Source organism: Chenopodium quinoa, unplaced genomic scaffold, assembly GCF_001683475.1.
Source record: "Chenopodium quinoa cultivar QQ74 unplaced genomic scaffold, ASM168347v1, whole genome shotgun sequence".
Lineage (NCBI taxonomy): Eukaryota > Viridiplantae > Streptophyta > Magnoliopsida > Caryophyllales > Amaranthaceae > Chenopodium > Chenopodium quinoa.
This window is the reverse complement of record NW_018745003.1, coordinates 2719722-2744581: the sequence shown is the minus strand read 5'-3', so window position 1 is coordinate 2744581 and position 24860 is coordinate 2719722. Positions and strand designations below refer to the sequence as shown.

General features: G+C 34.4%; 3 protein-coding genes across 7 annotated transcripts; 1 reads left to right on the top strand and 2 right to left on the bottom strand.

The window, feature by feature from the left end:
* Positions 1–73: 73 nt before the first annotated feature.
* Positions 74–5405, bottom strand: LOC110707884 (acyl-protein thioesterase 1 homolog 1-like). Of its 2 annotated transcripts, none has more exons than XM_021885957.1 (10): positions 5295–5405; positions 4866–4916; positions 3771–3897; positions 3426–3462; positions 3262–3331; positions 2418–2522; positions 1024–1174; positions 849–928; positions 572–665; positions 74–454 (listed from the first exon to the last, which is right to left on the bottom strand). In XM_021885957.1, exons 2-10 carry the CDS (start codon positions 4894–4896, stop codon positions 376–378), a joined length of 774 nt encoding a protein of 257 aa, XP_021741649.1. In that variant the 5' UTR covers positions 4897–4916; positions 5295–5405; the 3' UTR covers positions 74–375. The 2 variants fall into 2 exon arrangements, with proteins under 2 accessions (XP_021741649.1, XP_021741650.1); XM_021885958.1 differs by having other exon boundaries at positions 3771–3885; positions 5295–5404.
* Positions 5406–6294: 889 nt separating this feature from the next.
* LOC110707883 (probable receptor-like protein kinase At5g20050) lies at positions 6295–15001 on the bottom strand. 4 transcript variants are annotated; one of them, XM_021885956.1, is made up of 3 exons: positions 11260–11370; positions 8247–9472; positions 6295–6665 (listed from the first exon to the last, which is right to left on the bottom strand). In XM_021885956.1, the coding sequence occupies exon 2, from the start codon at positions 9424–9426 to the stop codon at positions 8293–8295; it is 1134 nt and encodes a 377-aa protein (XP_021741648.1). In that variant the 5' UTR covers positions 9427–9472; positions 11260–11370; the 3' UTR covers positions 6295–6665; positions 8247–8292. The 4 variants fall into 4 exon arrangements, 3 of the variants coding, with proteins under 3 accessions (XP_021741648.1, XP_021741646.1, XP_021741647.1); XR_002508606.1 differs by lacking the exon at positions 6295–6665 and adding an exon at positions 14566–15001 and having other exon boundaries at positions 9342–9472; positions 11260–13047; XM_021885954.1 differs by having other exon boundaries at positions 8247–11322.
* Positions 15002–16066: 1065 nt separating this feature from the next.
* Positions 16067–21198, top strand: LOC110707882 (protein arginine N-methyltransferase PRMT10-like). Its single transcript, XM_021885953.1, has 6 exons — positions 16067–16349; positions 17985–18174; positions 18934–19119; positions 19211–19294; positions 19929–20149; positions 20746–21198. Exons 1-5 carry the CDS (start codon positions 16300–16302, stop codon positions 20103–20105), a joined length of 687 nt encoding a protein of 228 aa, XP_021741645.1. The 5' UTR covers positions 16067–16299; the 3' UTR covers positions 20106–20149; positions 20746–21198.
* Positions 21199–24860: the final 3662 nt, after the last annotated feature.

Sequence of the window (24860 nt, the reverse complement as noted above, 5' to 3'; positions counted from 1 at the left end):
GAAGGATATGATTTTGGTAAATTATATCGATTATGTACCTAGGAAAACTTAAAATGTAGGATACAGATAAAGCTTGCACAAAGAACAAACACATTATACACAAATTATCGAGCAATTTCACATATTTTTTTTTCCCTCCGACCACAAAATGCATCACCAAATTATCATATAAGCAGACAATTCAAAGTGCAAATTTGGTCAATTCACCAATACCTTCTGTCCGGATACAAACTAATATGTGAAACAATCAAACCAGAGAAACACGAGTAACTCTGAAATTAACACATAAAATCTCACTGTAAAAGAGTAACCTAAATCATAAAAATGAATTCCCCCCACTCTTTTATCAGGTTTCCACGTCCACTGTGGCAGGCATCAACCATCAAGATTCAATTTTGATTTGAGCCAACTACAAATATCCTGTATCTCTTCAGGGTGAGTGTAGTGACCAAGACTGCAATCAAAGCCAACAATAAGTGAATTTCAAACATGCAAAATATTCTCCTAAATGAAAAAAAAAAAAAAAAAAAAGAAATGGGGGAGGGCATTTGCAGAATTAAATTATTATTACCCAGCGTATGATTTAAATGTGACGTCGCCAAAGCCACTAGAAGACAACGCCTTCCAAGATTTCTCTCCAAACTTGTATTTAACAACATCATCAACTGCCATTACAAAATGCTTTGGGTTTATAATTTCCAAAAGTGGAGTTGGAGAGGGAATCATTTTATTCACAATATCATCTAAAATCCTTATACTCCCAAGTATTTTTACCATTTCCGCAGGGTTTGCCAGATAATCTATTATTTTATCCAAAACTTCAAATATGTTTTGCACTAGTTTCATACCTTTGCCATGACAAAGCATTATAGGTAAAGATGCAGCCCGATTTGGAGCCTCGTTAGCAGCTAGCTTGTTGTTCAAGCTCCTAAGAAAACGTCCAAAAGAGGGTTAGAACTGCAGGAAGTGAGAAATCATCAAAGAACAAGAAACAGGGGAAATGTGTAGGTAGAAGAAGCCTACTTAGCCCAAGGAAGCCAGCCGCTTAGCCCAAGAACTGCACTCAGATTGACTGGAAACTCTTTTCCATTAGCATATTTCCTGGACACGTGGCATACCGCAGTATGAAGGGCACTTGCTGCACCCATACTGAAACCACCAACAGCAAGTTTAACTGCAGTATCAAACACCATACATATTAATACAACAATTCAACAACTTTTAAAGCCATGCTACTAATTAGCAAAAGCCAATTGTATCACAAAATTCAAATTGTCACGCAACTAGCAAAAGTAATGGCATTTCAAAACAAAAAAATGTAATGAAATGATTGAAGCTAAAGGCAGTATCTCAATAAATTTTCATTCTAGAGTTTCTCATACTAAGGATTCTTCTCAAAAGGAATAACCATAGATCCATCCTAAGTATATAAGTGTAGCCAACACTACATTATGTATTTGGATGAAAATGGTAAAGGCCTACAACTTCAGTTAAAAATACTGTTCAATTGAATACCAAAACTAGCAGAAACCAGTCACAACTGACAAGAGCTACAGAACTTGATAAAGTATAATTATTAGGTTTTGAGAATGAAGGTTTGTACTTGTCAAAAAAAAAGAATGAAGGTTTGCAACGAAAATGGAAGCAAAAATATTATATTGAAACAAATTTCAAAGAGTGAAATCTGATGAGGTAAATTCAAGTAGGAAAAGAAAAAAAAAAAATCACTACGAATGGTTTAGTCACTAGAATTTGTATTTCTTCCATGAGTTCCAGCTCATTCTTTCCTAACTTCCTTCCCCACCCCTAAGCCAACTGCATCAGTTATCTACTTCCATGCTCTAGCAGGTTTTTCTCCACCATTAGTTAATTCATCGACATCAAACTATCATTACTTTTGTGAGAGATGTTGTTTTAGCCAAATCTGGTTACGGTTGGGGTTCAGTACATCTAGACGACGTGTGATTGTATAAGAATGTTGTTTGTTTTCTCCAACAACATTTGACCACCACCGTATCAGATCAATCACCCAAACTGGGATGCTATAATAATAAAGAGATATATGTTTACAATTTGTATCCAGAATATTGCATGATATACACTAAAGATGATTAAACTGTGTGCCAACTAATCTCAGCAATATCCGCATTAATGCTCCCTACAATTAGCCAGGTAGACCAATGAAATCTACAGCCGATATAGATGATTCCTTGGACTCTCAGAGAGGAATTGTGGCAAAGGGAAAATTTTTCCAATCATACATAGACTCAGAATATAAATTCAGGACTCTTAAAAGCTACAGGTTCCCAAATTGCTTATGAACCCTGAAAATTAGTAGTCATCGCTTGAAAGTCTAAAGAAAGGCACAAGCAGCTAAAAAGTGTCAACAAAGTTAAAACTTAGAGAAAGGAACCTACTGTCAGTGGGCTCAGTAGACAGCAAATTTACCACATGCGCTACTGTAGCATCCAGTCCCTCTTCATCATCCAGAGCATCTTCAGATAGTTCTTGTACATCAAACCCTGATTTAATTCGCATTGCAACCGATTATGTCAGCATTGCAAAACTGCAAAAATTCAGCTGTGGTCCATAACAGCTAATTAGCAATTTATTATGAAATCAAGATGGCATATGGACAGAATGCAAGTGCATGCACAACAGCCACTATTGTGCAAAACTAGACAAGGTAAAGACCTGGCACTTCACTTCATACCTGAGCATAAAAAGCCCATATATTGAGTAGAACCAGATAAACACTTATATATATATATATATATATATATATATATATACATATATATATATATATAACACTATTTGATCACAAAAGGTAGACAGTACAAATTCAATTTCTCAGGAGTTAAATGCAGCAATTCCTCATCATGATAATCTAGTATTTATTTCTTATTATAACAAATTAATGTATATGAAGTATGCTCACTATGTGAGTTCCATTGTTTTAGAATCCACCTTCCTCGGACCGTGACACATTGCCATTTAAGCATCAATCACACACTAAAGCACAATACATAGTTGGATAAACAACCATTCATAGTAATTGCATATCAACATATGCACATTCATATAATTTCCTATCCCCTGAGGATATAAGATACAGTACATGTCTAAACATGTAGGTGATCAAATCAAGTATACATATCTCTCTAAAGAAAATGCAAAATGGTATCTAAGAGCTCAAATATGAGCTTGCAAAGCTATTGCACATAGGACAAATATCAAGAAAGATCTGAGGAAACTCACAAGCAGTAGAAGGAAAGCCACCAAATAAACTAATGGGCCGGGTTGGAGCAGTTGGGCAGATCCATTTAATCTGCATTACAAAAAATCAATCACAAATAAAGACCAGTCAAAATACTATTTGACAACTTTTTATCATAAAACCAAATTCAATTCAATGTTCTCACATTAGTCAAAGGAAGGGTCTCCAAAATTTGTGACCAGCTGCCAGAAGAAACACATAATTTGTTAGACAACTTTTTATCATCCATATTCCATAATTTAATACCCACACATCAGAATAACAACTAAGCCACCACCCAAAAAAGAGGAGGAAACTGAAATCATGAATTTCTGATATTTAGTTGGATTATCTTTTCGAATCCTAATAAGTAAAAATAGAAAATTGAATGTCAGTAGAGGAATCAGTCAACAAGGACATAGAAAAATAAAAGAAATTAGAAGACATACAAAAGAGAGGAAAAAAATAACTGCTATGAGCAACAAAATATAATTACATGCAGCAGAATTACCTCCCACCATTATCACCAAGGCCATGTAGCCACACTACAGTCGCCTGGTGCTTGCCTTTGGGCCTAACCACATAAGTCCGTCCAAACTCATATGCCTTTCTTGCAGCATTACCACCTAAAAAAGGAACTAACAGAAAGTCAAATAGTTAACTACAAAGTACTTGGCTAATGGTAAAACGAAAATTGGAAGTCTAATTATGTCTAATAAAATTACTTATACAACCGCCCATTCTCATCTCAGCCGCTCAAAGCTTGATAACTCAAAACTCAGCTCTGTGTTTGGTGAGAAAATAGTAGCAGCAAAGAAAATAAAACAGAATGAGAGAAATAGGACTGACATTCTCTAAAACAAAGACACCTGGCATTGTTACTCTCAATATCTAGGCTGTAACAGTGTCCAACACATGAACACATATCCAACACCTCTATCAAATATCAGGTATTTGAGTTTTATCCTTCAGATATGATACGGGGAGAGGGAAAAAAAAAAAACCCAACCCGATGTCAGATTCTGATACCAGTACGACGCTTTGACAAAAGGACAGCAAAATTCTGCCTCTGGGAATTCATCCCATGAATATTTGTATCTCCTAGAACATGACGATCCTCTTGCTAACCAGCAAAAAAAACAAGGTTTGTCTAAGCTAGCTGCCTACAAACTTCTTCGGAAAGTGCTAATTGCTAAACACATACCAATAGAGCACAGAAGGGAAAAAATTACAAAATAATACTATATTCAGTATGCCTCTATCCCAAAAAGATGGAAAAATGTCTAAACTTGGTTATCTTTAAGTAATAAAAGCTACTTATCTATCACCAATTCACCATATTCAAAATGATGCTGTGTTTTCGGGACAGACAGAGTTTGTTTCTTTCTATCTCCGACCAATGCCATGATTAAAGGCTTATGTCACATTTGTTTGCTTCATTTAAGTTCCACATCAAAATCAAACTTATATATTCCCAAAGCAACTTGCTCAAAATAAAGCACAAAATCAGCAGTAAATTACCCCATATTTAACTATGAAAACTCGAAAAGCTTCACAAATAACGGTATGATTATTGGCAATAATTAAAAGTGTGGAAGCAACTAACCTGAACCAGCAGATGCGCTACTGAAGCTCATACTTGCAATTTGTATAATTTCTGCAGCATTTAAACCAAAATAAATTAATTAATTAAATCATATAATCATTCCACAAATTGAAAGCAATACTGAAACATCAATGCAACAATCTCAGAAGTCAACGATAAAAATGCTCGTAATTATCCCATTAAAACACCTCAAAAATTGAAACTTATTCCAGAAAACGAATCAATTTTCAGAAAATTCAAATGGATGCCCTATCCAGATAGAGTGAATTCCTCAAAAATGAGATCAAACAGATGATTTTTTTTCGCGGAAGCGATTAATTCAAAAGAGAGAAGATTACAAATTGAATGAAGAAGATGAAGAAATTAATCGAAAGAAGAAAAAAGCAGAAATTAGGGTTTAAGCGAGAAAATTAAGGAGAAAAAAAAAACCTGAAGAAAGGAATGACGGAGAAACGGAGAGCAGAAGAAGTTAGTTGTGAGGTGAGAGACTGACTATATGGCGTGGCATCCGTTCGTGTGTACTTGTCCTTTTATAACCTTCATTCATTTTAATCCTCCTCATTCAACGGAATTCCAACTTTTTTTGGCGTGATTCTATCGCGTATCGGATTAAATTAGATAAGATAAGAAGTGAGCATTTAAGTTTTAATATGTTTGATAGGATGTTGGTGGCGTTTCACTAATGGTGTATCGTGTAATTTGAATTTTATAGATAAAAATCGAGCTTTCTATTTGTTCGATAGCATATTGAACACGTTTTCAGAATTGGTGTATCTCATAATTCAACTTTTATCATGATTTTTATTTTCAAATTGAAAATAAGTATAATAATCATTCACTTGCTAGAGCCTAGAGGCAATGATCTTTGAATGTTTGATTCAAGGTTATATTTGATTTGCCACAATAGTGACCAATTCAAAATATGCAACTTTCATGTGGAAAAATGGAAAACCTCCTAAGATCTCCATATAGGAAGTGCAGTCAAAGCTAGTATATTTGTACACACTACCACATAGAGCTTCATTGCAAGAGTGAAGAATAATTCAAGTGGTTAGAACTTTCCTCCCGGTTTCAGGAGATTCTGAGATCAATTCTCACCTCCACACTTGTGGCTATCTAAATACCAAAAATACATTGAGTTTCATTGCCCTTGACAAAGGTCTTTTATTTATGTGCAAGAAAATTGAAGGTAACATGGTATGAATAAAGTTTGGATTGCCAAAATCATCAAACATTATCATTATTTTTTATTATTATTTTTATAATTGACAAGTTGTTCTTTATCATTGCACCCCAAAAAATAATTGTATCATTCATTCTACACTGTTTTGGTGGATAAAGTCGGACATTATAATCAACCAAAAAAGTTCATGCTTTAAGTGGCCATTAAAATTGCAAAAATCAAAATTGGTCAGAAACTCAATCAATATGAAATTTAAGTTATGACTAATTACAGATTTTGCCAAAAAGCAATTCTCTTAGAGATCTAATTAATCATTACATCAGGTTACTTCAAACTTTTCATCCAGTATTGCACGACTTACACCACTACTAAAAAAAAAAAAAAAAAAAAAAAAAAAAAAAAAAGTAATAATCTAATTTTACAGAGCAAAACACAAAACATTGAACGTGTATCAACCAACTCAGTAAGCAATATTGTGATTGATGTATCAAAGGAACAAGTAAAAAGAAAAAAGGCTCCATGGGACGAAAATTTGAGATTCACCCCGGATTTCTTAGGGCTAGATCGAGCAAAGTAACGCCATCGTGACAAATGCATTACCATCTCCACAACATCACCTAAACACAGAACCAAAATGCTTGGCGTTAGGATAATCTGGTCTGAATAAGTCGAAAAAAGAATATAGAAGCAATGTCAAATGCTGAAAAGAGCAATACATGTATCTAACTGGCTTCCCACTAATATTAAAGCTGGGGTTTCAACCTTGGCATATTCTTCACAACAAAGTTGACAGTACCTTCTCAAACAGAAAATGTCAACAGAAAATTCTATAGAATGAAAGTAAGAACTTATGCTCACTATCGAGTAATTAGCAAATCACAGTAGTTTATTAGACACGATTTCAGATGCTTAACATTCAAAAAAGGGAGTAACTATGATAATTTGATCCATACATATGCATTATGCAATACGTACACGTAACACAAGGAAACTCAGGGGAGCATTCTACCAAGAGTGTCCCGTGAGGAAGCATTCTACAACTAAACATCAATAACCAAAATGTGATGTTAATAATTGTACTACTAAATCATGACAAACAATGATAAAACGCTACAAAGGATCGACGAATTTAGTCCACCCCGGGGCAAATTTTGCTATTTTGGGCATATGTAAGGGCATTCATACCAAAACCCTCTCCCAAAAGGTGGGACCATTGTCCCAACAAGCTCAAAAGAAGCCAGATAGTTATGCATACAGAACATTACAAACACAATTTGTAATGTTATTCTTACAGGGAATCCACTAGATGGCATATCCTGCTAAAATTCTGAATCATTACTCTGGTATGAAATTTGTGTATGATAGTTGACTTTTTAACATTAAATAATAAAATAATAATAATAATAATAATGAATAAATCTAGCTGTCAAGCCTGTCATATTACTGAGTCAAGAACATTATATTTATGGTATGATGTCAACCAAGGACCAAAGACTTAATGTCAAGTATTGTCAACACAAAGTGCAAAAAAAGGAGAGTTGGAATGATTCCTACAAGCGTGAATCCAACTTCTCATGTTCTCCCACTTTTGCACATCTTTTGGAATAATGTCTTGTTGTTAAGTATCAGATCCGTGATTCAATAATGACAGATGCTTATAATCATATCATCTTGTAGTTGATGTCTCGAGTTTAGATTCCTCTCATTACTTAGAAGACATTATACTAAGATATATTAGTTACTCTAAGAAAGTTAGAAAATTTCATTCCGTATTACAAGTGAACGTTAATGCAGAGGGGTGACGTATCGGAAAATGGATGGATTTTATAAAGAAATGACGAGTTTTGTTGTCTAGTGAAATACCCCTTCTTATCCTAAAATTGAAAGCATAAAATTATAATTTTTTCCCCACTTTGAATGAAATTTGCAATATAGTAGTAACATTGATCGGTTAAACTAAACAAATAAAAACATAATTTATTCTGATAAAAATGTTTTTTTTGCAGACATGACACAATCACCATGGAACTCATGAAAATAACAAATGCTCAACAACTATACATGAAAATTTTAAGCCAGGGCATAGTATTTCACAGTTCAACCACAATCTTAGGCTGAGAAAAGCATAAAATACAATAATGGAAGTGGAATAAATAAAGAAAAACAGCGGTAAAATGCAGATGAACAGAAGATTATACCTTTTAAAGCTGCATAGGAGTCAAGTTTCTGCACCAGGCACATGAATTATCGGCCTGACACAAGCGTACCAGGCTCAAATGTTGATGTGCTAGCAGCTGTATTGCAATCTGATAGTACTACTCCAGTAGCCTTTAGCCTGCACATGCCAGGGGCAACTTTATCTTTGTCAATGGATAACAGATCAACAATGATCATTTCAGTTTCCGGGGGCTCGTCCACTCGCATATTTCCTTCAAGCATATCAACCACCTGAGCCATGGTAGGCCTACGCCTGACCTTCTCTTGAATGCACCATAACGCGGTATACACCAATGTCCTTACCTGTCTCTCATCGATATGCCTTCCTTCCAATAGTCTTTGATCAACCAATGACATAAATTTCCCTTCTTTTGCTTTTTCCACCACGGTTTTTGGAAAATACTCGTATTTCCTAACAGACCTATCTTTGCTATCGTCAAGAACGCGCACACTTCTCCTCCCTCCAATCATCTCAAGAAGCACCATTCCATAGCTATAAACATCGGATTTTGCAGAAATGCCATTTTCTAAAAGCCACTCGGGTGCCAAGTACCCCTTAGTCCCCCGTATATTAGTAAATATACTGCTTTCACCTCTTCCCATTAACTTTGCCAGCCCAAAATCTGACACAACTGCTCGATAATTGTCATCGAGCAGTATATTCTCGGGCTTTACATCAAGGTGCAAGATTCTTGACCGGCAATCATGGTGCAAGTAAGAGAGAGCCTTAGCCACATCAATGGCAACACCATACCTCAAATGCCAAGGAAGACAACCTGCTGGTCGATTTCTTTTGTCCCTTCTAGGGAATATCCAACCATCCAAGGATCCATTTTGAATGAATTCATAAACAAGAAACCGCGGTCCCCCGGGAACAATGCAATAACCATACAATCTTACCAAGTTAATGTGCTGTACACTTCCAATCGCTGCAACTTCTGATAGAAATTCCTTCTCCCCACGTTCCTGACTTTCTATCCGCTTCACAGCAACACAAGTACCATCTCCTAGGATTCCTTTAAAAACACTCCCAGATGCCCCTCGGCCAATCAGTGCATTGAAGTTATCCGTAGCCAGCTCAAGCTCTTTTTGACGGAACTTTGTAGGAACACCTGCCACTTTTCTGAGAAAGCTGCAGGGGACGGAAAGTTCCCGGGACATCACATGCTTCTGAGGCAAAATAAGAGCAGCTCCCTTGGACCGGCGTCTGATAAGCCATATAAAGATAGCAAAATTAACTGTAAGACAAACCCCAAATACACAAAAGAATTGCCAGGTAGGTCCAAGATACAGAGCAGATACAGTAATCAAGGAGATGAGAGTCACCACCAATATCAGTGCAAGTATCTTAGAGCACTTGTCATCCATCATAAACTCAGAGCTAAAATAAGATGTGCTATGAGGAAGAAAGCAATCTTCCTTCTTCTTTCCTCATTTTTTGAGGACAGCATGATAGAAAAATGCATCCATATTATTCAATACAATGTTGCCCAAGTCAATGATAAATTTTCTTCCCTTATATCATCTCCTTTGATCAAATCTTTTTAGCAATAACTGAAGCATCAACATACAATCCCTTTCTCTTTATTTTATTCACTTTAATTTCTTATTGATGGAAGTATTCATCAGCATAAATTGAAACATTTGGGCAAGTTGACCTAGTCATTCCACATAGTGCAAGACATGAATGATGGTAATTGCTTGTGTGGATACAACTCATCCAAAAGTTAAAAGCATCCTATATTCATTTGTACTAAAAGATCTACAACTAATAATCAAATGCAATGCCGTCTTCTTAAGAAAGATTGGTTATCATGCCAACAAAATTTACTATTGCCCCTAATACCAAGGCAAACATACCAAAAGCAGAAAAAAGGTTTTAAAAGTGAATAATTTTTCCTATCTTTTGCCCCTCTTGTAGTAAATGCTAACTCTGCTTCTAATTTAGACCACACCAAATGTGAAGACACATCAAGTTAGATAAAAAAAAATCACAAGAAAGCTCCCTAGAAATGGTGAGATCTAGCTCATACTGCTATTAGATCCTGAGAATGTGACATGGCTTGTGATTGGCACAATCACATTGACTTTGCACGATAACAAAAACTGAGTATGAGTATTCATACATGCCGTAAAACATAACATATGCAGTATGTAATATTGTACAATACATGGTTTACTGATACTGTACGTCTGTAATACCATATATGCTGAAATGCCAAAAACTTAATAACTGTGAATTTTTCCAGTCTTGTGCTGCCCATTTTGACTTCTAAGACAAGGGTGACACTGAAGTAAGAGACGTTAGATATTCATATAATCTCAACGACCGCATCCAAGTCATCACAATCTCATCTCTTCCTCTAAGCCAAGTACATTAAGAAAAACTCCAGAAACTTTATTGGATTTATAGGATTTCACCAGTGCAATTGAGCATTGATACATAAACGAAAACACCAGTAATTTGAATCAGCATAATGAACTGTGGCAAGTGGATACATAGCCTGATTAATAACCTATTCCATTTTAACAAGTCACTCATATTATCATTTTTGTATGCATTCAGAAGGGACCCTTTTGAATCCTGCAATTGACTTCTAATACTCTGTCTTGGCAAGATTAGATAACAGATGGAAGGAAGTCTAACAGTTTACAAAAATTTAGTAATGTAAAGTGCGTGTATACTGATCATACTCCATGAATACAGAATTTTCCATAGTTCTAACTTTTCTGGTGGAAAGAGAAAAACTACAAATAGTTAAAAGCAAGTAGTAACAGCTGTAGTGGATCATTTCTCTTTTCAGGATGAAAAAGAATTCCATTATAAGAGTTATAAGAAAGCTAAAATGTTTCAGGATATAAGAGAACAACAGTCAGAGATAAGTGTTACCAAAGATCAAGTCAATGAGAGTCTGAGTTATATCTAAAACATCCACACAAGGAGAGGGGGGTTAAAAAGAGAGATCCAACAGGAGAAAGTATTGAAATATTTACCTAAGTAACCAACCCCAATGCAATCACTAAGCTACTGATATGACAAAATTGTGATAGACTGATACGCGGAATTATCAAGCGTACATTGATGATGTTGAAGCAGCTTCTGGAGATTTATCGTTAGAAATTTGAGAAACCTGCAAAGCAGTAGCCTTTGTATTATTCTGACCTTGGATCTTCTCCGATTTCATTAACAAAAGATCGTGGAGGAACATTTTGGTTTCAGGGGGCTCATCAACAGGCAAACGGCCTTCAAGCATATTAACCACCTGACCCGTATTAGGCCTAATCTTAACCTTCTCCTGAATGCACCAAAGGGCTATGTAGACCAGTCTTCTAACCTCATTCTCATCAATAACAGTTCCTTCTTCCAACAGTCTTTTATCAACCACTTCCATGATCTTTCCTGCTTTCATTTTCTCATAGACAGTTTTTGGGAAATATTCCCACAATCCCATTTCAGGCTTCGTGGACTTTCCTTTGAAATCCCGAGCAGACAGGACGTTCCTCCGCCCTCCAATCATTTCAAGAAGCAACATTCCATAGCTGTAAACATCAGACTTTGCAGAAACTCCTTTCTCTAGGATCCACTCAGGGGCCAAGTACCCCCTAGTACCCCGAATTCTTGTAACAACCATATTTTCCTCTTTACCCATCAACTTTGCAAGCCCAAAATCTGTCACGAGTGCTCGGTAGTTAACATCAAGAAGTATATTTTCTGGCTTAACATCAAGGTGCAAAATCCTTGACTGACAATCATTATGGAGGTAGCAGAGAGCCCTGGCCACATCGATGGCAACCTGATGCCTAAGTTTCCAAGGCAAGCAACCACCTGGCAGCTGTTTTTTGTTGTGTTCATGAGAGAAAATCCAACGATCTAATGAGCCATTTTGAACAAACTCATAAACAAGGAAGCGTGGTCCTTTTGGGATGATGCAATAACCATACAGGTGTACAAGGTTTGTGTGCTGTACACACCCAATTGTAGCCACTTCAGCTCTGAATTCTCTCTCTCCCCGTTCCTGACCTTCAATCCGCTTCACAGCGACGCAAGTCCCATCCTTCAGCATTCCTCTATAGACACACCCTGATCCTCCCTGGCCCACAATTGAGCTGAAATTATCTGTTGCCAGCATAAGTTCTTCATGTAGAAACCTTGTTGGAAGCCCCACTGCTTTCTCAAAACCAGAAAGTTCCCTGTTCCTGGACAGCTCCTCCAGTTGGGTAAAAACCCATATTATGACGCCAAAGGACACAATCATGATAATTCCAAGAACAGTGAAGAAAATCCAGAGTGTTTTCAAGAAAACTGCAGCAGCAACAAACACGATGAGAAGGCCAGACAGCAGAAACAAACCAACCAGCCTAGTTTTCTGCTCTTCCATAATTGCTTAAAACGCTCTCTCACAATTTTCTCTGGAAGTTTTACACATACTTTGAAATCATATAGACTATGAATGAAGCTCCCATGTTTCCATCTAACAAAGATTGATCCTAGAATGAAGTTTACCAATGATTTCAGGTTCTAAACAAGACTTTTGCTGTCAGAGACAGAGAACAAAGAAAGAAGATACTATTAAATATTCCACTTAGTAAATGCCTTTTTCAAGCCAGTAGCAAATGAGTCCTGCTCAAGAGGATATCTAATCTTGTCCTGTAGCTGTGACAAGCTCATCAGAGATAGATAACTAAGCCCCCTCTATGAAAAGCATATAATAGTCCATCATTTTCTAATGTTGAAGATTCTCGAAAATTATCCTGATTCTTTCTTCTAAGCATTCTCATTAGCTGCCATAAGTCAATCAAACAGATGACATCAGATACAGGTTTGACCATTCACTAATGCAGAAGGTATAAAGACTATAAACAAAGAATAAGACTCATGGAACCAACCCAATTGACTTGATCAAATTAACAACCTTTTCTCATGTAAAGAACACCTATTTATCCAATAATAATAACACAAATAATCACGCGGGCATTTATGTCAAGATAGCTAGATTAACCAGGACATAGTTGTTAACCTTAAAAATCATGTAGACACAAAGTAGATCAAGCATGAAGCACCATGTAATGCAAACATTAAAAGGCATGGCTTATACTGATTGATAGTAAGATGTTCTTGTGTTTCAGATTAATGCTTCAACACTTACAATAATTAAATGACATGGTACACTTAAAAGTTAAAACTACAAGGGGTTTGTGGCCAAACCACCAAAGGGGATAAAGATCACTGTTGCAAAATTTTCATCCATTCTAAACAAATATGATTAAATGAAAGATCATAGTTTTGTTAAAACTTAAAAGTATGTTATTGAACTAAACAAACTACCTTGCTTGAATCTGAATCAAAGAAGAAAAAAAAAACATATTGATTGATATATGGGGTAATTCAAGCTACATGTAGTATCAATTATAGCTCACCATTGGAGAAGATCAGAAGATTGTAGCATAACATTAATGTGACAAAGCTATAAGAAATCTTGCTTAACTATTAGAGACGCCCTTACTTCTTTAATACTAAGTACGTACTACTATCAATAAGTCAATCAAGAAGCATTCCTATCAAGAGTTTCAGACTCTCAATTGTATTTCCAATCAAGGGTACAATAGTGAGGCTACATCAATATTACCGTCCCCTTCCCTTACAAGGAACAATATGTGGAATCGGAAACCCACCTAAACTCTTTTTTCTTCCCAAAAAATACCCTTCCAAGCCCGAAAAAAAATCAATAACCTCAAAATATTTATATAGTACTATGTATATGCCAAAATCGACACACACAATGCTAGCCTGCTAGGGTCATCACTCGTCCGTCCTTCATACCCTCACCCAGGCAAACCATAGAAGCATAGGCATTTTAGTTCAATAATGTCAAGTATTATGTTATGGTAATACTATATTCTACACCATCCTATCAGAATGTAACCCAAATTTATATCAAGTACTATACTAACTCAATCTTAATTAATGACCCGTATGCTTTATAATTGGGGCAAATCTTAATATGGCTTTCAGAAATGTTGGTCTTTTCCTTGCTTGTAAATTCTAACTACCTCATTCTTCTTAGCTGCATAAATTATTGACCAAACCTAACTGATTAACATAGTTTATTCAATATTTTTATCAAATCAAAAACACCCTTTGACTAATTAATTCAAATAAATAAAATAAAAAAATATAATACAAAACTAAATTTAAGATGAATAATATACCATGCGTATATGCTGATGATTTTCCACAAACTTTACTAAATATCTACAATTTAATGGATAATTAATATTCGGAATTTTATAATTCTGTACCTGATTGATTGCACTCTTTGCTGTTGCACAAGAAGCCCAAATGTGTCGCCTTTTTTATGGATTTGGTTTCAAAAACGGAGTACTTGCATTTCGATTTCAATTTTCTAATGAATTCAATTTAAACAATGATCAAATTACTTTCTGCCCTAATTTCAGAAAACTCTCTTTTGATTTTTCCACCTTCTTCAATGTACATAATAGAAAATGCTATTATGTGTAATTAGTTAATTACCCAAAAATCATGAAAAGTTAATTCATTGAAATTGCACCTCAAGTCCTTGCTAAAGGTGTCAACTTGGGTCATTTAACGGTTTTTTTGGGTTATCTATAATGGGTTGGTATTTATTTTCAAGATGGGTTGTAAATTTGAAATGAGTTAATCTAATTGGGTAGGTCGATGTTAAATCGGTTAAGTCCATTATTTGCTAGCTTTTGAGTCGAATCATCTTAGAGTCATTTCATTTTGGATTAACATCTCAGTATTATAATAAAAATCGATCACATGATCTTATAGAATCGGGAGGAAAGCTCTAACCACATGAGTTATTCCTCACTTTCAACATCTCAATATTTTAGGAGTATCAAAATATCATAATTGACAACTGGTCACAGACACCATGAAGTTTAATTACATATAATTATATAAACTAGTTGTATAAATTCATGCAATACAAAGTATAACCTACCTTAACAAGTATCGTTTCACTAAGATTGCAACCCTTGCGATAAAGGAGAGTAGCAAGTGAGCAAAATTGGAAATTAGCTTGGGCAAGTTGATTTGCTTGACAAGAAGATGAAGAATGGCAATAAACTATTAGTTGACAAATAACACATTTTAATAGCAATCTAATAGCTAAACATTGTAGAGTAAATTAGCTTCAAAAATAGCTTGAATTATAATGTGGTAAAGTAAGCTAATTTAGTAATTAGTTTGTCATTGAAAATGCTCAACTCATGTGATTATGCAAAAAATAATAATTTTGGTGGTTAAGGAAAACGAAGAGAAATCAGAAAAAGAGAGAACCATATACTATGAGTAAAGAACGAACTTGAGCGTAGCACATCTTTTAATAAATTAAACTTACTGTTGTAATTTTAGTGAAAAGAATGGAGTAGATTGTCCCAACTACTCATTCACCCAGGATCATTTACAAATTAGAGAAAATCGCTAATGGTGTAATTTGTATTGTTCAGAATTCATAATTAGACCTTACTCTTTTGGATTTATTTTCAATTTTTTTCTTCTAGTACGAGTACCTTGTACTTCTATTCATTTCAGCTTCATTGCATCGACTTTAATTATAAGCACCTATTCAAATTCTATTCACTCCGCTTCAATTCATAATAATCTTTCAAAAATCATTTTATATCCTCAAAGAGGAGTAACAAATACTAGTACAAAGGGACCTACTTTTAAATACTTCTATGAGTTGTGAGTATCATTCATGAGATTTGATTCATTGAGAAATGAAGGGTATAAAAGGCCTTTGCCCTAAAAATTTCATCTTTCTCCAGTCTCCCTCTCATTTTCACTCAACTCCACTCAACTCCACTCAAAACCCACACAGAGAGAAAAAACCATGGGAAGCTCATATGCTAATGGCGGCAGAGAGCGGGGACTCGGCGGCGCTGGCCCAGGAACAGTGGACAAAGGTGTAGATTACGCCAATTACTTCTGCACTTACTCTTTCTTGTATCACCAGAAAGAAATGCTTTCTGATCGTGTTGGAATGGATGCTTATTATAACTCCATTTTCCAGAACAAACACCATTTTATTGGCAAGGTTTACCCCTTTTCTCTCTTTCTAATTTTATGTCTTTATGAAAAAGTATTTCAATTAATTCTTGTAATTTTTGGGTTTTTTTTGGAGTTATTTCTGGGGTTCTTGAGTTCATCTAATTTATGCATTTTGATTGGTTCTTGGGTGAAAAAATGTTTTTGTGTAAAAGGGTATGTTGGATTTTGGGTATATGTATGCCATTTTTGTGGGTTGGGACTTGGAAGCTGTTTGTGGGAGTACAATGTGTGAAGTTTCTGATTATGTTGATTTATGCTGTAATCCTGTTATAATTGCATTCGCGGAATATTGTTATTGGAATTTCCTGGAATAAGTTATCATCTTCCCTATAATAGTTAGGCTTTTATGATTGGATTTTTGGAGACAACAACCCGACTTTGAATGAGTGATGTTGAGAGTGTGTTGAAGGGAATGCATGTCATATTCTTGATTATGAGGGGTTGGGACGATGTGATGAATTTATCAAGGAGAGATTCAGATTTCAGTGAGTGACTTCTAAATGTATGTGGTATAATGACTCTTTTCAGTTAATAAAGCCAGCCCTATATAAATCGTAACTCTTTTCCATAGAACAGTAAAAGTGTAAGTGATAGCAGGTGGTTTGGGGTTCGGATTTTGACGTATTTACTCTTATTATTTGAACATTAAACAAGAAGGATAAATTATTTTAAGTAAGTGCTTTCTGAGTGATCACTTTTGTTCCTATAGGTTATAGAGAGGGGTTGTGGCTTAAAACTGGGATGTCTAGCCATGGCTGTGAAGCCCTGCTGGAGTGGCTTAGGGATTTTTTTTTTTAAATGCCTTTCCCTCGTACTATATGACTTGTTATGCTGTGAAGTCCAAAGAATGTTACGAGTTACCCATGAGAGCCACTCCCGACTCTAGAATTCCTTAGTTTGTCGAATGTATAACTGGTGTAAATTGTCGAGGAATTGTTTAGTTGAAGATCCATCTTGAGCACGTTTGTGTAAGGGTTCATCAGCAATGCAAATTTGTTTTGGTAATTTATCAACGTGAAATAGAACTTGGTTGTAAGTATTGCTATCAGTCATACCACAGTTGCTACTAATGAGCTATTTTCTCTATCTAATTTTCATTGTTTCTCTATGGCTTTGTAACAACTTAACAATCAAAGCACATATAGTTAGGGATAGCATCTATAATTGCTTTTTCCCATTAATAGATCAACATGCACATGACAAACAAGTCAGAGATAAAAATTGTAAATGAAAAAATCAAGTTGATGTGGAAGTGGAATTGCTTTAGGTGATGTCAATACATTACTGGGGATAACAATACATTATTAGGTGATAATTGTTTTTGGCTAGCTTTTGGAAGTATGTCTTATGAGAAATAAGCGTTAGTTATTTTCTATTTGATGGCTTATATTCTAGGACTCACACTTGCCAAAGGGGAAGGATATCTATAGTAGTACAACTGAATTTGGTAGACTCCAAAGAGGCCACTTTCTTGTAGAATGCTTCAAATCACATTGTTATGCATTTAATAGTATTGTTGAGATGCCTTTCCTCTTATAGATTGTCTCTATTCACGCTTGTGTCGTGAAATTTAGCGTAACACCCTTATGTTTAATAATTGGAGGAAATTTGGGTATTGCAGGTATCCAAGTCATGCACGCATATGGTTGGCTCCTATAAGATCTCACTTGATAGATCAGAAAAGGGATCACTATGATGGAACTATGGAAGAATGGCATGGTTTTATTGATGACACTAGGAACTCCTATGGTGTAGATATGAGTATTCTTACAGAGCCTTTTACTGAGGAGCAGAAGAAATACTACCTACAGGTCAGTGGTCATTTTTTTTCCTTAAGCGCTTAATAAAAAATACTATGATGTTCTTCTTCTTGAGTTTGGTTTGGAATTTTTTTCTCTTCATATTCAGTTTACCATTTCGTCTATTGGTCCAAATTCTCATATTCATAAATTGTAAACTAATATTTACATCTCTGTACATGTGTGTGTTCAGAAAATAAGTGTGTTTCTTTTTAAAAAAAAATGTCATTGAGAGTAACACTGCATTTTTACCCTGGCAACCACTATTTTGGTATCTGAATGACTGAACGTGAACATTCGTGCGTGTGTTGCAGGTGTATGTGCTAATCTAATGTGCATGAATGATATCTGTTTTCTCGAATGCTTATAGCTTTAATTCAGGTTATTGGGTTTGTAAGTCGGTTACCTTTAATGATATCTGTTTTCTCGAATATCTGAGGTATCATTCTACATCAGAATACAATGTGGCTCATGTGGGTATGAGCACTAATGAAAAAATTCAACAAAATTACATATAACAAGTAATTGATTGTTGAAGATGCATTCTTTTTATATCCATATTGACCATATGTGATGTGTCTATGTGACATATATTGCCTAATTACATACAGACGTTGCTTCTCAAGTTACCTTTGCGTGAAATGAACTGGCTATATAAGTAGTTATGGCATATAAATGGTGTCCTTGACTCCAGTTTTAAGTGTGTTTCTTTTTATCAAATACATTAGCTTTTATTATATATTTTGTTGAACTTTGCTGTTATAATTTCAGACTTCATTGTGGAACAATCTTCGTCCTGAACAAGTCATCGGAACAGCTTCCATCATCAAGGAGATGGATTGTTTAACTGCTACTGTTGAAGATATCCTTGTTATCAAAACTCAATTTTTCTCATCAATCATGGAGGATGATACAAAGTTCTCTGGTTTTGGAGGCTGGTTTGATGTTCATTTCCGAGTAAGTAGAACTTTATTATGTCCAAAGCACGCTTGATATATATATATATATATATATTAGTTACTGTATATTTATGATTCTGGTATCTCAGGGAAGAAGTGAGAGTCCAGCTACAAGTGAGATTGAGTTGTCAACTGCCCCAAGTATTGAAAATGGCACACATTGGGGTCAGCAAGTAAGTAGTGCATCATATAAAGATATATCATGTTTAATTTTGTTTATTCTTGAATTAGTTAGAACATAGAAGAGTTGCATGTTTTACACTATAGACAGTTATTGCTCCTTGAATTAATCTTTGTCTTCATAGTTCATGTGCTTTCTAGTTGGTGTATTTTATTGATAAATAATGGCCATTACTTAGTTGGGTTGACTTTTGATGAATACTTCCAGGAACGGATATACATTATACACTTACGTATGCAAAATATCTAGTTACTTTTTCATTGAAACAAAAAAAGAGCATTATGTTTGCTCCAAACTTTGCGACACTTTATTCTTGCTGCCAAAGGACACTCTTTGCCATTATCGACTACCTGACATATTTATGTCTGGATTTCATTTGAAATTAGGAGGATAATTTATTAATGGGGCCATTCCTAGGGAGTATATTTTGTATGTTCCTCCCTCTATCCCAAAATAATGGCTTCTTGAATTAGGAAAATATTTTATGATGGGAGAATTATATGAGTCATGATCTGGGTGATGAATTGTTTCATTGGTTACTGACTATAATTGCCTATGGTATGCTTGATATAATTAAGTCATTGCCAGTTTGCAACGGTGGTTATATTTTTGTTTCTTAATCTCAGGTCTTCCTGTTGAATTCTCCAATTCGATGTAATGAAGGAGATAATATGAATGTTTCTTTTGTGATGAATCGTGCTAAAGATAACCATCGACTGTTAGAAGCTGAATTTGGGTGCGAGTTCAAACTGGCATCTGGACAGCCACTCCAGCCGTTCAGGAAGAAGTTCTTCATAGAGTGAGAAAGGAAATGGATCAAGCGTTCTTCTTAGTTGTCTTAAAAAAGGTAATTTCAGTATGATTTCAGCATTGTACTGCAGTTTTTCTTGATTCAGAAAGTTTTAGATTAGTGACACTGCTGCAAGCCTGCTAGCACTTGGTATAATAAATGCTGTCAGACTCAGTGGCATAGCCCGTCTCCATCTTGTGGATGAGGATGGCGGGAAAAGAAATGAACATAATACTTTGACGTATTCGACTGTATTCTTGTCTTTTGCTGTCCAACATGTGCACATTCTTCCCTCCCCTCAGTGTGCATTATGAATGTTTGATCCACAATCATTGTCCAGCCTAATTTTGATACGGAGTAGTGTCTTTAGGGACCTCTAAAAATAAAACTTCAGTACACGATCCCTGCTTCATGCTGGCTACTGCGAATCATGTTTATGTTAACAGTGAGGCTATTCACCTAATCATTAGCCAACTATTAAAGTGTAAAAAGGGCTAGAGATTACTTATCCTTGACTTTGCGGTCCTTCTACTTTACTCATTATTCAACAAGCACAACATTGTCATTAGCTATTTAGAATGAATGTATATATTTTACTCAAAAATAGTAACATCCTTATTAAGTTTTCCCTAATCTCCTGTTTCTTTTTCCAGAGCTGCTATGACTCAGAAGACATAAATCAGAAGTCTGATACTCTGTTGAAGCTTCTCTTATATGGAGAATTCTATTGGGATGTTGTGACGGCCTTTCTATAAAGCCTGAGAGGTAGTTACTCTGTAAACTCTCAAGCTTTTCTGCTGATTATTGGATATACAAATGTCACACGTTATTGTGTTAAACTGAATGACTACAAGAATCCTAAATTGGGTACGACAAAAATGGTTTGAGTCCATCTGTATTGACTGAAACAGAGTTCATGGCGAGGCAAATATAATTTTGACATTGAATCATGTAATGCATAGCAGTAGAAAATGTTGATGAAATGAAGAGTTTTTATGTTTTAGTAATAGTTTTGTATCTGTTAAATAATTATTGAATGAATTGTCAATCCTTCAAGAACATCACAGTGCCATGGATCTTTAATTCCTTATACCATAGATTGCTAAATTCTTATACCTGTTTTACTGCCATGCCATCGAATAATGTCTCCGGTTTAACATCTGTGAAATTGTCTACAGAAGGAATTTAATCATGTAATAATTAAAATGGAGAGCATGTATGATTAAACTTTATACTTATTTTTAACATAATGATAATAAACTAATTAATCAATTTAATAAGAAAAAGAAATCAAAAGATGATCTATCATAATCTTCGAAGCATTACAAGTTTCTTTTTATTCACAAATTTTCAAAAGCATTTAACGAAGTAATAGTTTGATTGTAAAAGATGTACTAAAGTAGATGTTAATAGTTATACAAGTATAAGTTGTGTTATTTCGATTGTAAAATTATGTTTACATAATGATATTCAATTAATTAATCATATAGTACTATAGTAATAGGTTAAGAAGAAAATTCAAAACAAAACATGATCGGTCAATATCTTTGAAGCATTATCATGTCGATCATATTCACTGTAAACAAAAAACTAAGCCGGCATACGCACGCACAAGCGATACAATTAAAGTTTACTCTCTTTGTGTCACTTGATGTTTGCCCTATTTTCCCTTTTAATCCGTTTGTTTGTACGATTATACTATCCTAGTATCCTATACCTATATCCGCTTAGTCCCAACAGAGCGATAAAAACACTTTGTAGTAGGTTACTTTGTCATGTGTCGCTTTCTAAATTTTAATTAAATTAAGTTAAACAAATCAAATCATATGAAAGCATTATCTATCCTGTGTAGTACGGAGTAGTATTAAGAAAAAAAAGGATAATTTGTCGCAAAGGTCATTTTAAGTGGCCGATTTGTGGTAAAGGTCCTTACATAAAAAGTCCTTATATGCCAGTTAGGTTGTAAAAAGGGACCTTTGTTTGGATTCTGACCATTGACTTTATTGCTTCCCCAAGACCTGCCTCATTGCCTTCTCCTACATGTGCATCGGTATTCACTTTCTAACATCTATCCCCTAGCTGGTCGTTCCCATGATCTAGGAAATAAAATCTTAGTTCATGTAGCTAGTCGTTCCCATGATCCAGTTCATGTAGCCAACTACTTGTACGTCTTTGGGATTAGCCGATTAAGGCCTCGATTCATCTTGTGTTATTATATCTTTATGTTCAAATCATTAGCAAATAGGTGATCATGTTTGTGTATCACTTTCCTCAAAACAAACGGAATATTGATCAAAGTAATAATGATAATTGAGTGAAACAAATCAAGTAAAAGCATTATTATCCATCTGTACTTTGTTAACCTATATTAGTTCAACATAAACTGCTGGCTGAAAAAATAATTTAGTAATGTTAGCGAATGGAAGAATTATAGTTACTTTCCCTCGACTAAATAATCAATTCTTGTTCTTGTTTATGATAAACTGCAGGCCACTAATCAATTATTCTTGTTCTTGTTTATGTTAGTTTTTTTTTTTTTTGACAAGTTGTTTATGTTAGTTAATCAAGTATATATATAGTTGATCCATAATTAGCAAACTTCATCCATCTAACTCATAAAAAAGTTCCACCCTATATTTTTAGTAATATAAAGAAAATAAACAAAATGAATCAGATGACAAAGTGTATGGTGTTGATGACGGCCATACCATGGCTATTCTTCTGATGGTCGTCATCGTCTCAGCCGCCCGACAGCTAGCAGACGACACCGGAACTTTTTCTGCCCAAGAGGATATAGGGCTCAATCGTCGTCATTGATCTAATGTTCCTGCATCACAATCTTTTATAATATCCAAGCATGTACTTCGTATTATTTTTACTACTCTGTTTTAGCAAAGGTTGATGAAAGTTTTTTAATACTTTTCGATACATCTTTAACGAATTTTACTTTGATTAACGAGTTAAAGATTTCCATTACGCCACATTTTATCAAAATATCCGGCATAATACAATGTCAGCTATTTTAAATATTGAATTTTTTTATCCACTTTAACAAAACCCCCTAATTTTATTTGTGCGATTGGTATCACGGTAGTTTTCTGTTTTTTATTTTGTAAAGTCATACTCGTATGATATACGAAGTATTTTATATAATAAAATTAAATTCGTCAACCTTATAGGAATCATCATATAAGTTTGAAAAGTTACAACAAAAAAGTGCTAATCACTTTTTCTGTATTGATTTTTTATTTTTATTTTTTTAGTTTGAAAATCAACAGAAAACTAAAAATGAAGGGAACGAACCAAGATCAAAAGTGTAGATTATATCCTTCAGCTTTAGACAATCTATCTAGAACTAATACTAAAATAGTAATCGACTAACCATTGATATCATCCTATTATAAAATTAGACACGTGTCATGTTATCATTAAAAAATTTCAGAAATTGATACTAATAATAATATAGCTGACCATAATCTTATTTTATTTTTATTATTAAAATTCTAGTCAGCTATATTATTATTAGTATCAATTTCTGGAAAAACAGCCTATTCTCTCTAACAATACGGAGTAATAATTTAATTTTTCTATGAGCTCTATTATTTGATATTTGATGTGATAACAGAAACCGCTGACATCATTTCTTTCCTAAATTGTACACATGTCATGCTCTCATAAAAAAATTTCCTGCCTAAATGTATTGATGAAATCATTGTAATACTTTTTTTTTTATTTTTCTTTTGTGCTAAATCTTTCCATCTATATATATATTATGCCTAGAAAATAGTATTAGATACTTCCTCTATTCTTTTTTACTTAACCTGTTTCTTTTATTATGGTTGCCAATGCAAAATTTTAACGATCAATAACTTTAATTCTCCATAAGTAAAAATTATAAAAGTTATATATTACGATAGTATTTATTGAGACGAATTCAAAAAGATCCCTGTAATCCCCCGTATTTTTAAATAATTTATAAATGAAATTTTATTTTATTTACAATATTTATTTGTATTTTTTTCCAAAATTTTATTTTAAAAGTCTCAAATTATTAGTTTGAGTCAAAAATTATTTTAGACTAAATTATTTTATAAAACCTATATCCTACAATCTATGATCATAAAAACAAAGCATAACCCATTTGTTTATTTAATTGGCCCATTATTTTTATGAGGACCAATTCTACCCTACAATTCTCTCCTATAAATACCCCATGAATCCCCAAATTTTCCCCACACAAAAAAAGTTAGTCTTATTTTCTTTCTCCTTTATTTTAATTTTAAATTTTCTTTTTCTTTTCTTTTTCCTTTTTCTTTCTTTTCCTTTCTCCTTTATATGTGAGCATAGCTCACTGCAGCCTGTCGCTGCCGCCCAGAAGTCCGGCGTACCACCTGTTGCCGGCGAACTCCGGTCAGCCGACCACCAGCCCGACCCCCCCACGTGGCTGGCCTTCCTTCCCTTCTTCCTCCTTTATTTCTTATTATTTTCATAAAGCTTATGTAATTGATTTTTGGTTTTTATTGCTTGAAATTAGTTTATTTAGTATCAAAATCATGTTTTTGATGTTTTAAACTAATAATTGATGTTTCAGATTATAATTGTTGTTTTAATTTTCAGATTTTGTAATTTTAAACCTAGGGTTTTAATTTTATATAAATTGGGATTTTAGGGTTCTAATGATCAATTAAATTAGGGCTTTTGTTCCTAATGTATTTCTAATCATTAATTAAGCATAAAAATATTTTTTTAAGGAAGTTTTAAGGAGTTT

Excerpts from the sequence above, each read along its gene's own strand:
- LOC110707884 (XM_021885957.1), bottom strand. The coding sequence starts at position 4,896 with ATGAGCTTCAGTAGCGCATCTGCTGGTTCAG. Across the intron at positions 3,898-4,865 it reads TAGCGCATCTGCTGGTTCAG|TTCCTTTTTTAGGTGGTAAT; the intron begins GTTAGTTGCTTC and ends ACTTTCTGTTAG. Across the intron at positions 2,523-3,261 it reads TGGCTTTCCTTCTACTGCTT|GGTTTGATGTACAAGAACTA; the intron begins GTGAGTTTCCTC and ends GAATTAAATCAG.
- LOC110707883 (XM_021885954.1), bottom strand. The coding sequence starts at position 9,636 with ATGATGGATGACAAGTGCTCTAAGATACTTGCACTGATATTGGTGGTG.
- LOC110707882 (XM_021885953.1), top strand. The coding sequence starts at position 16,300 with ATGCTTATTATAACTCCATTTTCCAGAACAAACACCATTTTATTGGCA. Across the intron at positions 19,120-19,210 it reads GGTTTGATGTTCATTTCCGA|GGAAGAAGTGAGAGTCCAGC; the intron begins GTAAGTAGAACT and ends CTGGTATCTCAG. Across the intron at positions 19,295-19,928 it reads GCACACATTGGGGTCAGCAA|GTCTTCCTGTTGAATTCTCC; the intron begins GTAAGTAGTGCA and ends TCTTAATCTCAG.